We start from the raw sequence: 18,504 nt of genomic DNA, 5'->3' as shown, positions 1-18,504 counted from the left end.
TGAAATATTTCCTAAAATGGAATGAAAGCAGTAGAACGTTGGCATTATTTTCTAAGTTATTTAAAAAATCTCAAGTCAACATTGTTGAAAGGGAACTTGCATTATTATGAATAGCACTTCTTGGACTGTGTGGTTGGGTCAAAAGATGTGGAAGGTTAAGGAGAACAAAGAAGATAGTCAACAACCCAAGAAAAAAATTAGAATAAAAAAGGAGGTAAAAAAAGAAACCATAAACAATAAAAAAAAATGAGGCTATATGTATACACACAATGTATACATCTACCACGTATGTATGCTCTTCAAATGTTTTTTTAAATTACACATATTTTTATTCTTAATTATTATGGATTAAAATCATTTAACCTACACAGAAAGATTCTCAGACAAGTTGTTTCAGTCCACATCCTTTTTACTAATATAACACATTTGTTAATATAATCTAAAATTTTATTATATAAAATATTTAATTCTATATTATAGGTTGACATGATTATTTCACATAAATACTAAAAAATCAACAGTGGCAAACAAATAATTATCCTACTATCTCCTCCCACAATTTCATTCTGTTAGAAGTTACCTCTTTATCCTCATAGTAAATTGTGGTTTATTTAAAGAATAAAAAGGTACTAAGTATAGGCTAGTTTTTGAAAAGAAAAGTAAGTTTTTAAATCTTTTAAAAACAACAACCTTCATTTTATTATAACGAGCTTTACAGGGGTCATTAAACCTCTTTACTCTTTTGATAATGAACATAAGAAAAAGTAAACAGCAAAAATATATCTGAAATTATTTCATTTGAAATTTTAAGAAAATATTTTAAATGTGGAGGATTTAAAAGACAACAAAATAACACTCCTATTGACTATCTGGACACTAGTAACTAAACACTAAATTCAACAGAATTTTAATACAGACTGAAAAAAATAATCCCACTTTCTTTTGTAGATAGTTCACTCAAAATTAAGGTAGAATCTTTAAAATTATTTCATATTTCTTGCCACAAAGACATAAAGGATGGTTCTACAGTATACATAAATATTAGAATTGAACAAGTAAGTTCTCTTGAGTGATGGAACCAAATTTTGAATTTGTTAAATATTTTAATTCCATGTAATAAAGAGTTAGAAGTTTTAATTTTTTAACCTGAAATGACATAAATTAGATTAAACTTTCAATTAAAACTAAAAACTACAAAGAGAAAACAGCATCAAATAAACATGACATAAAATAAAAGATTGATAAATGTCTATCAAAATTTAAAACTTTTGCTCTGTGAGAGATATTTGAGAGATTGGAAAGACATGCCACAAACTTGGAAAAAATACTGCAAACCATATACCTAACAAAGCACATGTATCTACAATTTATATAAAGAGATCTCTAAATGCAACAATAAGAGAACAATCCAGTAAAAAATGGGCAAAAGGTAGGAACAGACACTCCAGCAAAGATAATATAAAAAAAGAAGCCCAATATCAGAAGCCATTAGGGAAATGAACATTAAAACCATGGTGAGCTATTACCACATACCTATCAGAATGGTTAAAATAAAAAAATACTGACAACACCAAATGCTGGCAAAGATGCGAAGCAGTTGGAACTCGCATATATTGTTGACGGGAATTCAAAATAGAACAATCAATCTGGAAAAAAAATTGGCAGTTTCTCATAAAATTAAACATACACCTATGATCATATTATCTAGCAATCCCACTCCTAAGTAAATGAAAACTTATGTTCATACGAAAACCTGTACACAAATGTTTGTAGCAGCTCTATTCATAACTGCCAAACTGGAAACTACTCAAATGCACTTCAACAGATGAATTGATAAACAGTATTATACCCATACAATGGAATACTACTAAGCAATAACAAGGAATAAACTAGTGATACACTCAACAGCTTGGATGAATTTCAAAGCCATTAAGCTGAGTGAAAAAAGCCAATTTCAAAAGGTTACAAACAAACTAAGCTCAAGTTAGTAGAAGAAAGGAGATACCAAAGATCAAAGTTGAACTGAATGAAATAGAGACTAAAAAGACAATAGAAAAGATCAATAAAACTAAGAACTGGTATTTTGAAAAGATAAACAAAATAGACAAACCTTTAGCTAGACTTGCCAAGAAAAAAACAGAGAGGACTCAAATAAATAAAACCAGAAATGAAAAAGGAGACATTACACCTGATACCACAGAAATACAAAGGATCATAACAAAATAGTATGAATTATACACTAACAAATTGGACAATCTAGAGGAAATGGATAAATTCCTAGAAACATACAACCAGCAAGACTGAATCATGAAGAAACAGAAAATCTGAGCACACCAATTACTAGTAAGGAGATTGAATCAGTAATCAAAAACCTCCTAACAAAGAAAAGTCCAGGACCGTATGGCTTCACTGGTAAATTCTACCAAACATTTAAAGAAGACTTAACACCAATTCTTCTCAAACTTCCAAAAATAGAAGAGGAGGTAACATTTCCAAATTCATTTTATGAGGCCAACATTACTCTAATACCAAAACCAGACAAAGATACTACAAGAAAAGAAAATTACAAGTCAACATCCCTGATGAACATAGATGTAAAATCCTCAACAAAATATTAGAAAACTGAATTCAACAGTACATTAAAAGGATCATACCTTACAATTAAGTGAGATTTATTCCAAAAATACAAGGGTGGTTCAACATCTACCAATCAATTAATGTAATACAGCACATCAACGAAAAGAAGGATAAAAACCTTCATCTCACTAGAAGTAGAAAAAGCATTTGACAATATTTAACATCCATACATAATAAGAACTCTCACTAGGGCTGGCCTAGTTGTGTAGTGGGTTGAGTTAGCACACTCTGCTTCAGTGGCCCGGGGTTTGTGGGTTCGGATCCCAGGTGCAGACCTATACACGGTTCATCAAGCCATGCTGTGGCAGCATCCCATATACAAAATAGAGGAAGATTGGCATGGATGCTAGCTTAAGGACAATCTTCCTCAAGCAAAAAGAGGAACACTGGCAACAGATGTTGGTTCAAGGCCAATCTTCCTCACCAACCCCCCAAAAAAAGAACTCTCAATAAAGTGGGTGTAGAGGGAAGGTACCTCAACATGAGAGTCATATACAACAAGCCCACAGCTAACATCATACGACAGTGAAATGCTGAAAGGAATGCCCATTCTTGCCACATTTATTAAACATAGTAGTGAAAGTTCTAGCCAAAGCAGTTATGCAAGAAAAAGAAATAAAAGGCATCCAAACTGGAAAGGAATAAGTAAAATTGTCTCCATTTGTAGATGACATATTATACATAGAAACCTCCAAAGACTCCACCAAAACACTGTTAGAACTAATAAATTCAGTAAAGCTGCAAGATACAAAGTCAACATACAAAAATCAGTTGGTTTCTATACACTAATAATGAACTATCAGAAAGAGAAATTAAGAAAACAAATTCATTTACAATTGCATCAAAAAGAATAAAATGCTTAGGAATAAATTTAACCAAGGAAGTGAAAGCTCTATACACTGAAAACTACAAGACACTGATGCAAGAAATTGAAAACATAAATAAATAGAAAGATATTCCATGCTCATGGATTGGAAGAATTAATATTGTTAAAATGTCCATACCACCCGAAGTGATCTACAGATTCAACGCAATCCCTATCAAAATTCCGATGGCATTTTTCACAGAAATATTTAGGATTGCAAACAATCCTAAAATTTGTATAGAACCACAAAAAGATCCCAAAAAGCCAAAGCAATCTTGAGAAAGAACAAAGCTGTAAGCATCACGCTCCTTGATTTCACATTATACTGCAAAACAACAGTAATCACACAGTATGGTATCAGCATAAAAACAGACACATAGATCAACGAAATAGAATGGAGAGCTCAGAAATAAACCCACACATATAGGTCGATTAATTTATGACAAAAGAGCCAAGAATATACAATGGGGAAAAGGTAGTCTCTTCAATAAATGGTGCTGGGAAAATTGGACAGCCACATGCAAAAGAATGAAATTGGACCACTATCTTACACTACATACACAAAAACCAACTCAAAATGGATTAAAGACTTGAATGTAAGACCTGAAACCATAAAACTCCCAGAAGAAAACATAAGGTTTAAGTTCCTTGACATCACTCTTGGCAATGATATTTTTGAATTTGATGCCAAAAGTAAAGGTCACAAAAGCAAAAATAAACAAATGGAATTACATCAAACTGAAAAGCTTCTGCACAGCAAAGGAAACCAATAACAAAATGAAAAGGCAGCCTATAGAATGGGAGAAAATATTTGCAAATCATATACCTGATAAAGGGTTAATATCCAAAAAATATAAAGAACTCATACAACTCAATAGCAAAAAACAAAAAAACAAAACCAATTTGATTAAAAAATGGGCAAAAGAACTGAATAGACATTTTTCCAAAGAAGACATACACACAGTCACAAAGGGTGATCAACATCACTAATCATCAGGGAAATGAAAATCAAAACCACAATGAGGTATCACCTCACACCTGTTAGAATAGCTATTATCAAAAAGACAAGAAATAGCAAGCGTTGGTGAGAATGTGGAGAAAAAGGAACCCTTGTGCACTATTGGTAGAAGGGAAGGGAGGCCACATCTACAGCACAGCCTCTTGTCACTGCTGCTCCTTATTTTTACTTGTCTTGCATTGTCCTGTATTTATCACAGTTTCTGTTGAACAGCTTTTTATGTATTTGGGGAGTTCATCTAGTCATCATCCTCCTCCTGGTTCTCTGCACCTACCTGCCCACTGTTGGTGGGAATGTAAATTGGTGCAGCCACTACTGAAAACAGTTCCTCAAAAAATTAAAAATAGAACTACCATAAATGATCCAGCAATTCCACTTCTAGGTATCTATCCAAAGGAAAGGAAATCTATCTTGAAGAGATATCTGCACCTCATGTTCACTGTAGCATTATTTACAATAGCCAAGACATGGAAACAACCTAACTGTCCAATGACGAATGAATGGATAATGAAAACGTGAATACTATTCAGCCATAAAAAAGAGGGAGATCCTGCCATTTGGGACAACATGGATGGATCTTGAGGGCATTATGCTAGGTGAAACAAGTCAGACACAGAAAGACGAAGACTGTATCATCTCAATTATATGTGGAATCTAAAAAAAAAACCAAAGTCATTGCCAGAGGTGAGGGTTGGAGGTTGGGGGGAATGGACGAAGGTAGTCAAAAGGCACAAACTTCCATTTATAAGATTAATAAGTTCTGGATTTAATGTACAGCATGGTGATTAAAGTTAACAATACTATATTGTATATTTGGAAGTTGCTAAGAGAGTAAATCTTAGAAGTTCTCATCTTGAGAAAAAAAATTGTAACCATGTGAAGTGATGGATGCTAACTAAACTCATTGTGGTAGTCATTTCCAATATATACATATAGGAAATCATTATGTTGAACACCTTAAACTAATACAATGTTATATGTCAATTATATCTCAATAAAACTGGGGGGGAAAAGGTTACACATTATATGATTCCACTTTTATTCCATTCACAAAAAAACAAAATTATCGTGATAGGGAATAGGTCAGTAGTCACCAAGGGTTATAGGTGGAGGAGAGGTAACTATAAAAGACAATCAGAGGGAGTTTTTTTGGGTGATAGGAACTTCTGAATCCAGATTATGATGGTGACTACATGAACCATTACATGTGTTAAAATTCATAGAACTGTATACCAAAAGAAATAAAGTCAATTTTACTAAATGACAATTTAAAAAATAAAAACAACACTCCAAGCAAACAAAATACACAGAAATATACCAATGCTTACTTCCTCTTTTAATAGAAATTAACTGGGATTCTAGCTTTCTAGTACTTCAGCAAACCAAATCAATTATGTAAGATCATTACTTTAAATATTTTGTAGGCTATAAGATGAGATGGAAAGTATCTTATGCCAGTAAGTAATAAGTACTCAAAAAATGATGAGGACTTGTCAAAAGGACACAGAAACCAGCTGAAAGGGGCTGCTACTAGCTGAATCTGGGAAATTTGAGCATTAACATAAATAATGATGGTTACAGATTATAAGTCATTGAAAAAAATAGAAACCCATGGTCCATATTGATTTAATAAATAAATATAATGGAAAGTTTGATTAGGAATGGGATGTTTACATAGTCTCAAAGTATATCCCCACAAAATTCTAATTAATCACAAAAGAAAAAACTAACTTTAAAGTGGAGCAGCCTGGCAGGCACCACCTTGACCAAATGGTCAGACATCATCAGTAATGTGAAAAATCAAAATTATATGCCATCTGATAGGATATAATGAGAAGAACACAGTATCACTTATATGATTTTCTTGTCAAAGATGAACAACTCAATCTAATCATAAGAAACTATAAGACAAACTTAGACTATGATCTGGATTCATCCTGGTGTTTTGTTTTGTTTTTTTAATTTTTATTTATTTATTTTTTTCCCCCCAAAGCCCCAGGAGATAGTTGTATGTCATAGCTGCACATCCTTCTAGTTGCTGCATGCGGGACGCGGTCTCAGCATGGCCGGAGAAGCGGTGCGTCAGTGCGCGCCCAGGATCTGAGCCGGGGCCGCCAGCAGCAGAGCGCACGCGCTTAACTGCTAAGCCACGGGGCCGGCTCCATCCTGGTGTTTTTAAATACATTCCCTAACCCTTATATTGCCTATAAATTGAAAAGATTCTGTCAGATTCAAGTTAACCATTTTTGGCATTGTATTTCCAATTTATAGGCAATATAGAAAGTTTCAAGACACCAGAATGAATCCAGATTATGGTACATTACACAAGACAATTGGCCTACTCTCTTTTAACAAGTTAATGTCAGATTTGTTTCCTAAAAAGGACATGTGTGAGTATAGGCAGGTGCTGTTCTAGATTACAAGAGACTTAAGACATACAAAAACTAACTGAAAGGCATGTTTCTTAACTGGATTCTGATTTGAAAAAAAACAGCCACAAAAGATATGTTTTGGACAACTGGCGAAATTTTAATATGGACTGGGTACTAGATGCTATTAAGGAAGTATTATTTATTCTGATAGGGATGATAACACACGATATTATAGTGCTATGCATCTGTAGTATACTTTAAAACTTCAAAAAGTTTTCACAGAACCAGCCCTGATGGCCTAGCAGTTCAAGTTTGGTGTGCTCTGCTTCGGTGGCCCGGGTTCAGTTCTGGGGCATGGAACCACACCACTCACGTGTCAGTAGCCATGCTGTGGCAGCAGCTCACATAGAAGAACTAGAAGGACTTATAACTAGAATATATAACTATGTACTGGGGCTTTGAGGAAGAAAAAAAAAAAAGAAAGAGGAAGATTTGGCAACAGATGTTAGCTCAGGGTGAATCTTTCCCAGGGGAAAAATAAACAAACAAACAAATAAATAAACACTTGCTACTATGCTTGTGTGAAAGGGAAAAAAAAAATTTTTCACAAAAATATTTATAATTATTGAAACATACAACATGGATATATGAATGGATGGTGACCATATCATTTTTTCTACTTTTTGTATTTTGAAAATTTTCATAATAAAAAGTAAAAATAAAATGGAAAAAATAATAAAAATAATCACAGAAAATATTAGGAAAAAACAGTGTAACAGAAATTAATGCAAGAGTTGGTTCTTTGAAATACAAAAAAATACTTAATCAAAGAAAAATGTAAGAAAAAACAGGCAATGGGAAATAACTAGAAAATCCAGAATATTGTAAGATTTTTGAGGCTACTTTACATAATTATGCTAATAAACATGAAAATCGGGATCAAAGCACAATTTTATTCTCATTATTCAAGCTGTCTCAGGAAGTAGACATGGTTAATAATCATGGAAGAAATCAAGAATGTTACCAAAGATCTCTGAAGTCTTTTAAACATTTAGGGAGCAAATCAATGCCTTGGTAACTGTTCCAGCCATCAGTTAACACAGTCACATCTTGTTTTCTCATTGTTTCAGTTTCTATGCAGGAGTCTCTATGCTTATTTGAATATTTTATTGCAGTTTGTTTCTATCATTTCATAAAAACAAGTGGCCCAAAGAATTGCAAATCCTAGGGACAAAAATTATGGACATCCTGAACTTAGCTGGAAATCATTAGATACCAAATGTGTAAAAGCTTTAATCACAATAAGACACACAACAAATTTAAGAAATTGGAGCAGTTATTCACCCTCTGACCACCACCAACTTCTACCTTGTCAAATCATTCCTTCTAGTACCCCAACATCAGCAATTCTTTGACCCTATTTGCAATCTACGCACCATGAGCCTGCCACTTTTTCAATGTCTTGACTCCTTACCCAGTTTATATTCTATGATCCATCATTACAACTGCTCTTTTGCATACAGCCTCAGTGTCCTTGCTTCTCTCCCTTTGTCCTTCTCAACTGCAAAAGCCCCAACTCTAGTTAAATCCATCGTTCTGCCTATTTCACAGCTGTAGCCATGAAGTCAACAATGGCTGGAGAAAAAAACAGGATCATACTGACTTGACCTTAAACTCATGGCCACTAACCTTAAGTGGGTTTTTGGTATAGCCTGGAATTCTACCTTTTCTCTATAATGCATTCACTCTTCTATCTTCCTATTTTATATCATCTCCTTGCTTTTTAAATCTCAAAACCTCCTCTTCCCATCACTCTCAGTTGATGACCTTGCTTCAGATTTCACTAAGAAAATAGCATAAAAAGGTGAGAAATCTCACCTTATTCCATCTTCATGTCTACCTACCCACCTCTATCTGTACCTGTGTGTTGTGCTTTACCTCCAGTTTTGAAGAATGAAGCATCAGTTCTCACGTGGTGAGCTCTCTCAGTTGTGCTTTAAATCCCAATCCTTTCTCCCACTCAAAGAAATCACTCCAGCAATTGTCCTCTCTCTTGCATGTTCAGTCTTTCCTTTCGTACTAGACCATCCCATTGACACATAAACATGCTATCATTTCTTCCCCTCAGCTACTGCTTCATTTTTCTGCTCCCATTTATAGGAAAACCCAAAAAATTGTCTATGCTTGCTATCTCCACTTCCTCTCCTTTACTGTCTCTGTTGAACACAACCCACTTAGACTTTTATTTCTCACCAATCCACTGAAGCTGATCTTGTCAACTTCACCAATAACTTCCTTGTTGTTAAATGTTCAAGTCTTGGTGGTAATCTTACTTGATCATTTCACCATCAGCACTGTTTAACACACCTGGTACCCTCTCGTTCTTGAAACACTTCTTTCCTTGACTTCTGAGACAAAACCCTCTCTTGATTCTCCTTCTATTTCCCTCCTTCTTACTTAGTGCCCTTTACTATTCCTCCTACTCTTCCTGATCCCTAAATGCTGGAATGACCCAGGGCTCAGTCTTCTCTTTTCTATGTATGCTCACTCTGACAGAGATCTCATTCCGTCTTAAGGCTGTAAGTATCATCTTTTGCTGAATACTGTCAAATTTTTATCTTCAGCCCTGGAACTCCATCCCCATGCATCCATTCACCTAACCAACATGTCGACTTGGATGTCTATTATGCATCTCCAACTAAATATATCTGAAACCACACTGCTGATTTCCTGCTCCTTCCCTAGTCTTCTCTATCTTGGTAAAATGGTCCCTCCATCTTTCTGGTTGCTCAGGCCAAACAAACCTTGGAGTCATCCTGAATACTTCACTTTCTCTCACAGACCACATCTGATCCAATAGCAAATCCTATTGTCTCTACCTTCAAAACATATCAGGATTTTTGTTCACTACCTCTACTGCTACCATCCTAATCTGAACCACCATTATCTCTTTCTTCTATTATTGGAACTGCCTCCTTAGTGGTCTTTCAGCTTCCATTCTTGCCTCTCCACTTTGTGTTGTCATCACAGCTGCCAGAATGATACTTTAAGGAGGTAAAACAGCTCATGTTACCTGGCAACTTAAAATTTTCCAATGACTTCCCATTTCCCCCCAAATCAAAGTCCTTACAGTGGTTGACAAGGTCCTACAAGAAGGAATGCCCTGCTGTCTTACTTCTCTCCTCTCAGCCTCCACTACTCTCCCTCTCTTACTGATTCCAATCCAGCACACATATAAAACATGCCAGAACTATACTTCAAGATTTTATCTAAAAGACATGGGAAAATAAAGGATTTTATTTTATTTTACTTTGCTTTATTTGTGTGTATGTATCTATATATTTATCAATCTCTTTGGGAGCAGAAAATCACTTTAACAGGTAAGTGTATCACTACACTTTCATACACTTTCATGGACTTTCTTTCATACAAAATGACCTCCTAAAAATGTAGATGAAACTGAATTTATTCTCTTACCGATGGCTTTTCAAACCAGTGTGAAAACATGGACTAGACAATAAATGCTGTTGAGATAACTAGCTAGCAATTTGGAGAGGAAAGAAAAGCTAGATCCTTATAGTCCTCTCTTCAAAAACAAATTACATACAAAGAGAAGAGATAGTTAAATGTAAAAGATGAATTAATAAAAATTACATGAGAAAATATAGATGAATGTAGTATATTTTTAATTTGGTAGTTTGGAAAGCCAGATAGCAATCAAGTCAGAGAGCATTAAGGAGAGAGTGACAGACTTGTCCGTATAAAACTTTAAAACTGCAATGTTATTTTTAAAAGTCACCATAATTAAAGCTAAAACACATTTCACAAGCTGAAAAAGAATATTATCTGAGACAAAAGGTTAACATCGTAAATATACAAAGAGAATGTGAGATAACAGAAAATATATATTGGTCTCTGCCCCCGGTTCCTGGCACAGAGCTCCTAAAACCCTTGTAATTTCCTAAGTGATAAGAACACTAGAAGCATCTCTTGTTCTAATATTGGTCTCTGACCTCTGTTCCTGACACAGGGCTCCTGAAACCCTTGTAACTTCCTGGGTGACAGGACTGTCTTGTTTTAATAAGGCCACTTTGGGTGGGCTCCTGGATGACTGGATGGGGGCTGGTCACTGGAAAGAGCAAGTCATGACTAGAAGCTTGGAATTTTCAGCCCTACCTCCCATTCTCTTGAGAAGAGAGAAGGGTTGAAAATAGAGTTAATGATCCATCATGTCTACGTGATGAAGCCTCTATAAAATCCCAAAAGTAAGGGTTTCACAGAGCTTCCAGGCTGGTGAACACATCCACACTGGGAGGGTGATGCACCCGAACTCCACAGGGACAGAAACTCCTATGCTTGGGACCCTCCCAGAACTCGCCTTATGTATTTCTTCATCTGGCTGTTCATCTGTATCCTTTATCATATCCTTTAATAAACTGGTAAATATAAGTAAGTGTTTCCCTGAGTTCTGTAAGCCACTCTAGCAAATTTATCAAACCTGAGGAGGGGGCTGTGGGAACCTCCAGTTTGTAGCCAAATCCGACAGAAGCTGTGGATAACCTGGGGACCTACTCGGTTAGCATCTGACAAGTGGTGGGAAGAAGTCTTGTGGGACCGAGCCCTTAACCTGTGACATCTGATGCTATCTCTGGGTAAATAGCATCAGAATTGAGTTAAATTATAGGACACTCAGCTGGTGTCATGGAGAATCGCTTGGTATGGAGAAAAACTTCCACACATTTGGTCACCAGAAGTGAGGTGTTCTCTCTAAAAGTAAAGGAGACACACATGAGAGAAACACAGTAGGGAAGAACTGGGTTTTTCCCAGCATAGGAAAGCAGAAAACTGAGTTTTTCATAAACATAGAACTTACAAATCAATAATAGCAAATGAACATCTCAATAGAAAAATGAGCAAATAACAAGAAACATACAATTCACAGAAGAAAAAAATAAAAATGAAAATTAACGTATAAAAATATATTTAACCTCTAATCTAATCAAAGGATGCAAAGGAAAAAAATGAGCTGCATCTCTTAACCTATGTAAATGGAAAAGATTAAAAAGATGACATTCAATGAGCAGTCTCGCTCTTGAAGGGGTTGTATATTGGCCCTAGTCATTTCTGGAGAACAGTTTGGAAATCGATATCAAAATTTTTAACTTGCATAATTTTTGATCCAGATTTTTCACTAGTAGGTATTTGTCCTAAGGATATAATCAGACAATTTTTCAAAAATGTACATATAAGGATTCCCACTGTGGTGCTATTGATAAATTCAAAATGTTGGAAATAGCATAAATTTAGCAATTAATTTAACAGTCTTATTTAAATTCTGGAACATTCACACAGTGGGAGTTTATGCAGGTGCTAATGATTGACACGAAATGTTCTATGATATACCGTTAAGCAAAAAAAAAAAAAATCCAAGTTTCAAAAATACTGCATATATATTATGATTCCCACCTCTAGTTAGGATTTCAAGCGACTTTTTCTTGACTTTAACTTTACAGTTTTTTATCTTGCTTGAATTTTCTATATATGAGTTATCTTTTAAAAACAGACAAAACAATAAGTGTATTTGCATTTGAAAAAACAGATGGGGTGTTAAGATATACAGAGGGGCACCTCTGTCCATTGGGAACTTCAACTTTTCTCATTTGTGGTCTCAGAACAATCTGGTGGAAATGGTGGTCAGAGGACTATTCAGTGCTCAACGCTGAATGCTCAGTGAAGTATATTCGGCAGATAGTTCAAACTGCAAGAAAGCCTATGTTCCTGATAAATTCTATTCAACTACATGGCGCTGGTGGCATTTTATTTTATTTTGGCTGGGCTAGATAAAGTCCAATAACATAATAAAAATATAAGTAAATTTTCAGAAATCTTTTTCAAATACAATAAACTCATAAAGTAACGATGTAAAAGGATTACCTATCTCCCTTTGGTTTTCTTTTCTGTAGTGTCTTCCCTTTGGGTCTTCTGTCACTTCCTAAACAGGGGCTCCCACCAGGTCCTGTTACCCGTATTGATTCAAGGCCTTTGGAAGATTTTTTAAATGTGAATTCCACTGGTTCTCCTTCTTTTAGGCTTCTAAATCCTTCCATGAATAATTTGCTCTGTAAAGGGGGCGGGGGGGAGAGAGAGAGATCATGATTATGAATGCTTTATAAATTATCTCTATGATTTTAAGATAACATAGCAAGATATTCTCTGTCATCCATTACAAAGTATAAAGACTTTTTTTTTAAAGTTCAGTGAAAGTTATACCATTTGAAGTTTCCTGTTGCGATGCTGGTAGCGGGAGAATAAACTAATACCATTTTAAGGCAATTTGGCAATACTTAAAACAATTTAAATATGCATAATCTTTGACCAAGTAATTCCACTTCAAGTACTCTCCTATAGACATATTTGCACAAAGGTTCAGATAAAAAAAAAAAAGACCCATATCAAAATTCACTACAGCTCTATCTGGTAAAAAAATTACAACTACCCTAAAGTCCATCAATGGAAAAGTGATTAAATAATTTATAGTAGAGCTATATAATGCAACACTATTGAGCCATTAAAAGAAGATCTACATGTATTAATGTGGGAAGATAAACATGCAATATTGTTGAGTAAAAAAATTAAAGGTAAAGAACAGTGTGTCTACCATAATGCCAGCTATGTAAAGAAGTTTTTAAAAGATACACAGTTTTTTACAGAGAGATGGGGTCTGGAACAACAGACAGCAAATCATAAACAGTCGTTTTCTCCAGTCCTTTTTTGGGAAAGGTGGGAAGCTTTCTGATAATACACATTAATATACTTTGAGCTTTTTATAATTTGAAAGGAAATATATTTTTATAATTTGAAAGATAGTTGATTTTTGGAAAAAAAAAAAAAAAAGTTTCCTGATTGCAAAAGTGTAATCTTGGTTACAAATATTAATAGGCTTTTCTATCTAACTCTTTCCATCAAAGTCAATGTGCCAATTCAAAATATACAAAAATAATTAAATCATTAGTTTTATGCATTTCTTCAAATCCCCTTATGTACATTTTACAGATCTAACTTGGCACATTATGCAGTTTTTAAAGACTTTTCAGAATGCATTTGGGGGCAAAAGGAAGCAAAACTCAATATGGTAGGAGACTTTGGTCCAAGTCCAGTTCTTTAAGTAAACAGGTATGCAGAGCTGAACAAGCCATTTTATCTCTTTTCTGTTTATCTATAAATTTAAGGGATTTGAGTTTCTCCAAGTGTGTCCTGAAGAACAATGGTTTCAAAACAGACTCCATGAAAACAGGATTTTGTGGTCAAATAAGTTCGTGAAATGCTATAGGTTGTTTCTCCTTAGTTAAGTCATATTAGCATATTAAATAGTCTCTGAGATTCCATACCCTCCACCACCACCACCATCACCAATAAAATAAAAATCTTGTTGAACTGGGTTTAACTCAGCAATTTCCCGGCCTAATTGATCCCAGAGCCCTTTCTTTGCAACCACAGATGACTAGTATACTTAGGGAAATATTGGACCAGAAAATCTTCACCCATCCCAGGTGCATGATTCTAAAGGCAGCTAAATAATTACATATAACCAAATAATTACATGAAACAAATAAAAACAACACTTTAAAATTCAATGCAAAAGGAGACTATGCATTATGAAAGCAATATGACACATGAAAATAGAGTTTTTAACCAGTTTTTAGTGCAGGTCATTTGCCACTGCAAAATCCTTCAAGTGGAAGTCTGCAATTTGGCAGCACCTTTTCTGCTGTCTGATGCTATGTAGAAATCAGGGAAAAAACCCACAACTGCCTACACTCTTTAAAATTAAAAAAAAAAAAATTATTGTCTTTAAAGCTTTATGTAACATTTCCAGATCTTCTATTTTTTTTTCTCCTAAGCTTTGTCCTCACTAATTATAAATAGCTCTTTTGCTTTCATTTCCTTTCTCACTCCCCACTCAAGAAAAGTGCGAATTATCAAATCAGAAAAAGTGGAGCACAGGTAAACTACTGCAATTAAGAGAACGAAGGGACGGCAGTTTTAATTAGAGCTATCATATGTTCACGTGTTGCTTCTATAATAAAAATTCTATCACTTATTTCCTTATAGTTCTTAGTGTATGGGTGCATTTAATTTGATTTCATTTTCTATTATTACAGTTTTTGATAGGTATCATCTATAAGTGAACTGCTTTTCCAAATCTAAAGTAAAATTCCACTCTTTTATGGACCACAAAATTCTGGCTATTCTTCATGACATTCTGAAAGAATACTTTTTTTTATTCTATTCTATACTCCTCCTTCCTCAAATTCATAATAATTAACAAAAAAATAATAATATCCCTAAGAAACTAGAACAGCTTTGCAAGAAAAAGACAAGGGTTCACAGAGAATATTCTGTCTTCACTATTACATCAAAATTGCTGCTATATAGGTGGGAAAGGTTTGTTGAGAGATAGGGAATTAGCTCATATTTATTCACAAAAATCAACTTCTCTCCTTGGCTTGACAATTTTTATTAAAGGTGCTTCCATTTTTCCAGTCACACTGGTTCCAATCCTTAGCTTTATCCAAACATTTATTGACTCTTGTACATTCTTACTTCATAAGCTCTTTCATCTGCCCCAACCATTTCACTGGCTTGCCACGGACCTGCTTCAGGTCCTATCTCTTACCTGGGTTAAGTGTAGTTTCTTCATCGATATTTCAGCATCAAGTCTCCCCCTACTCCACAACATCTTTCACACTGCATACTCTCTCTGAAGAAATCTCAGCCTGTTAGTCTCCTGTCTCAAAGATCTACACCTCTCTTTGTTTGTAGGTGAGACCACTTATATACTCTTATCTTTAATTATATTTTCCACTTCCTTTCCCGTTACTCTAAAACACAACTCCTCCATTAATAAAGCTGGCTGACTTGTACTTCACTGACACACTTCTTATTTTCTCACATCCCTGTACTCCAGCTTACGCTGGTGGGGATGCACTCTCCTAGTCACAACTGTCTATCAAAATCTTACTCAAGATTCAAGGCATAGTTCAAATGATCCTTTATGCAATCATCCTCAATTGCCCCAAGTTGGAAATTCTTTCCTCCTTAATTGCTTCTTCTATATGGTTTTTACAATACACTGCTGTGTAACGCAGATATTTGTGGATGCCTTACTTCTTATTTGCTCTTTTGGATTTATCTTCTGCTGAAGGCCAGGGATTGTGATATATATCTTAGTATTTCCCAAAGGGCTTAGAATAATGCCTGCAAATAGCTATCATGCAATAAATACTTAAAAGAATTCTAGATTTAACATCAGTAAGATCCTTAAAGATTATTTAGTCCAACTCTCACCTGAAAAAAAGGTGGACTGGGCCGGCCCCGTGGCTTAGCGGTTAAGTGCTCGCGCTCCGCTGCTGGCGGCCCGGGTTCGGATCCCGGGCAAGCACCGACGCACCGCTTCTCCGGCCATGCTGAGGCCGCGTCCCATATACAGCAACTAGAATGGATGTGCAACTACGACATACAACTATCTACTGGGGCTTTGGGGGAAAAATAAATAAATAAAATCTTTAAAAAAAAAAAAAAAAAAAAGGTGGACTGATCTCTAAAGAGTTAAGTGAATTGCTCACACAAAGTCAAATTTTCCAGCTCCTACTTCAACTACATAAAATAACTTCTTGTATTTTTAGTCTCAAGGTGATAACTGTGTATGGTAAACGTGGAATAAAATGCTGATAGGATTACAATGGTTCATGGTAATAACATTACTCTCTGACTCCATTCAGAAGTTAATTATCCTTGTTCTTCATTCTTCTCCCCATAGTGCCTTCCTCACTGATATGCCTCACAATCCATGATGTTCTGCCTACGTGACCCAAGAATGTAGATTTTTGTTTAATCTACATGTAAGACGTGTAGAAGACAGGACTTTTGGTGTTTGGGCTTACATTGTCATCTGAGACGTCTGTTTGGACAAAATAGAGGTTTATTCTCTATAGGAGAGGATCATAATTCTTGAATGAATAAATGAACAAAGGAAAGACCAAATGAATGAAGAAGCATTTAGAAGAAGTTGTTGACATGCCTACTAAGATATAAGGCACCTAAAATGGGGACACATCAATTGTGAATGTGCAAGTATAAAGTTAACTCATCTAACACCTCTATTTTGTGTTCCTCTTCCTCCACCCAAAGAAGGTTCCCTTTCCTCTCACTTCCCTTTATTCCAAATTTTTAAATTCATTGTGGCACAAGTTTATTTCAGAATTATAAAAATACTGACTTTCCATTTCCTTTCTATACTCCTTTTCCTCCCCTCAATCATTTTTAAATGACTTTCAAAGAATAATAGGAATATGGAGTCAAATGAGAGCAGTCCAAATGCTATACTTTATTTGCCAAGTATTTCTACCCAAGGTTCCCCTTAGTAATGGGATTACTTATCTCTCTTGGCACATGCTTTTTCTCCCCAACTAGACTGGAAGGCACTGAAGTGTTGCTACAGTTTTATACCTGATTCTCCTTAAAAGTAAGAGTATATTTTCTTCTCTAGGAAGCAAAAACTGACTTCCAGTTCAAGATGGCAGGCTGAATAAACATGTGCTTCATGTTACTCTTTAAATATTATTTATTTTCCCCCCAAAGCTTCAGTAGATAGTTGTATGTCATAGTCGCACATCCTTCTAGTTGCTGTATGTGGCACGCAGTCTCAGCATGGCCAGAGAAGCGGTGCGTCAGTGCGCACCCGGGATCCGAACCCCAGCCGCCAGCAGCGGAGCGCGCGCACTTAACCGCTAAGCCACGGGGCCGGCCCCGTGTTACTCTTTAAAAGCCATCAAAATGACAGTAAAATAATAAGGAAGAGAATGAGAGGGGTGTCATCAACAGAAAGCAGAATTCGAGAAATTTCTGGAAGTTAGAAAAAGTGCTGACTGATTAACTGAGTTGAAGGAGCCACACCCGAGAAAAACTAACAAAAGGGACTGCCAGAGAAGTAGAAACCAACATTCCTATCAGAATCCAGAGAGGGCCGGCCCCGTGGCTTGGTGGTTAAGTGAGCGCGCTCCACTGCTGGCGACCCGGGTTCGGATCCCGGGCTCGCACCGACGCGCTGCTTCTCCGGCCATGCTGAGGCCGCGTCCCACAGACAGCAACTAGAAGGATGTGCAGCTATGACACACAACTATCTACTGGGGCTTTGGGGAAAAATAAATAAATAAAATGTTTAAAAAAAAAAAAAAGAATCCAGAGAGACTGTGCTGATACACCATGTACAATGAAGAGCAAGAGAGGGCAGTGGGCTTGAAAATGGGGATCAGTGAAAGGCCTGTATATGGACTAGATAGCCATTTCATCCTCTCACCCCTATTCTTTCTTACACATGTGAAAACAGCCAGACACTACCCCAATGCAAATAATGTGAGGCCCTTCTCTTAAGAGACTGAAGGAAATATCTGGGCAACTGGTGAAATGTTGAATCCTACACACAAACTTCTATTCATTCTGACAATTAGGAGACTGCCAACGCAAGAGCTGGCTCTCTACCCACTCAACCTTAAATCATTCCTATCCCTCATTTGTTCATACATCTGAAGGGTCAACCACGAATCACAAAA

General features: G+C 35.8%; 1 protein-coding gene across 6 annotated transcripts in view; it reads right to left on the bottom strand.

Moving 5' to 3' along the window:
* The window catches only part of LIN28B (lin-28 RNA binding posttranscriptional regulator B), a 146,772-nt gene that overhangs the window by 51,166 nt on the left and 77,102 nt on the right, over positions 1-18,504 (bottom strand). For all 6 annotated transcript variants that reach the window (XM_087443933.1, XM_087443934.1, XM_087443936.1 and 3 more), the window contains one exon: positions 12,827-13,011. In XM_087443933.1, the coding sequence (XP_087300059.1) occupies positions 12,827-13,011 (185 nt within the window). The remainder of the gene's footprint in view (positions 1-12,826; positions 13,012-18,504) is intronic.

The sequence above is a fragment of the Ceratotherium simum genome, chromosome 19, assembly GCF_057802395.1.
Source record: "Ceratotherium simum simum isolate JZ-2026a chromosome 19, ASM5780239v1, whole genome shotgun sequence".
Taxonomy (NCBI): domain Eukaryota; kingdom Metazoa; phylum Chordata; class Mammalia; order Perissodactyla; family Rhinocerotidae; genus Ceratotherium; species Ceratotherium simum.
Note: the sequence above shows the minus strand (reverse complement) of the source record. Positions and strands in the feature narration are given on the sequence as shown.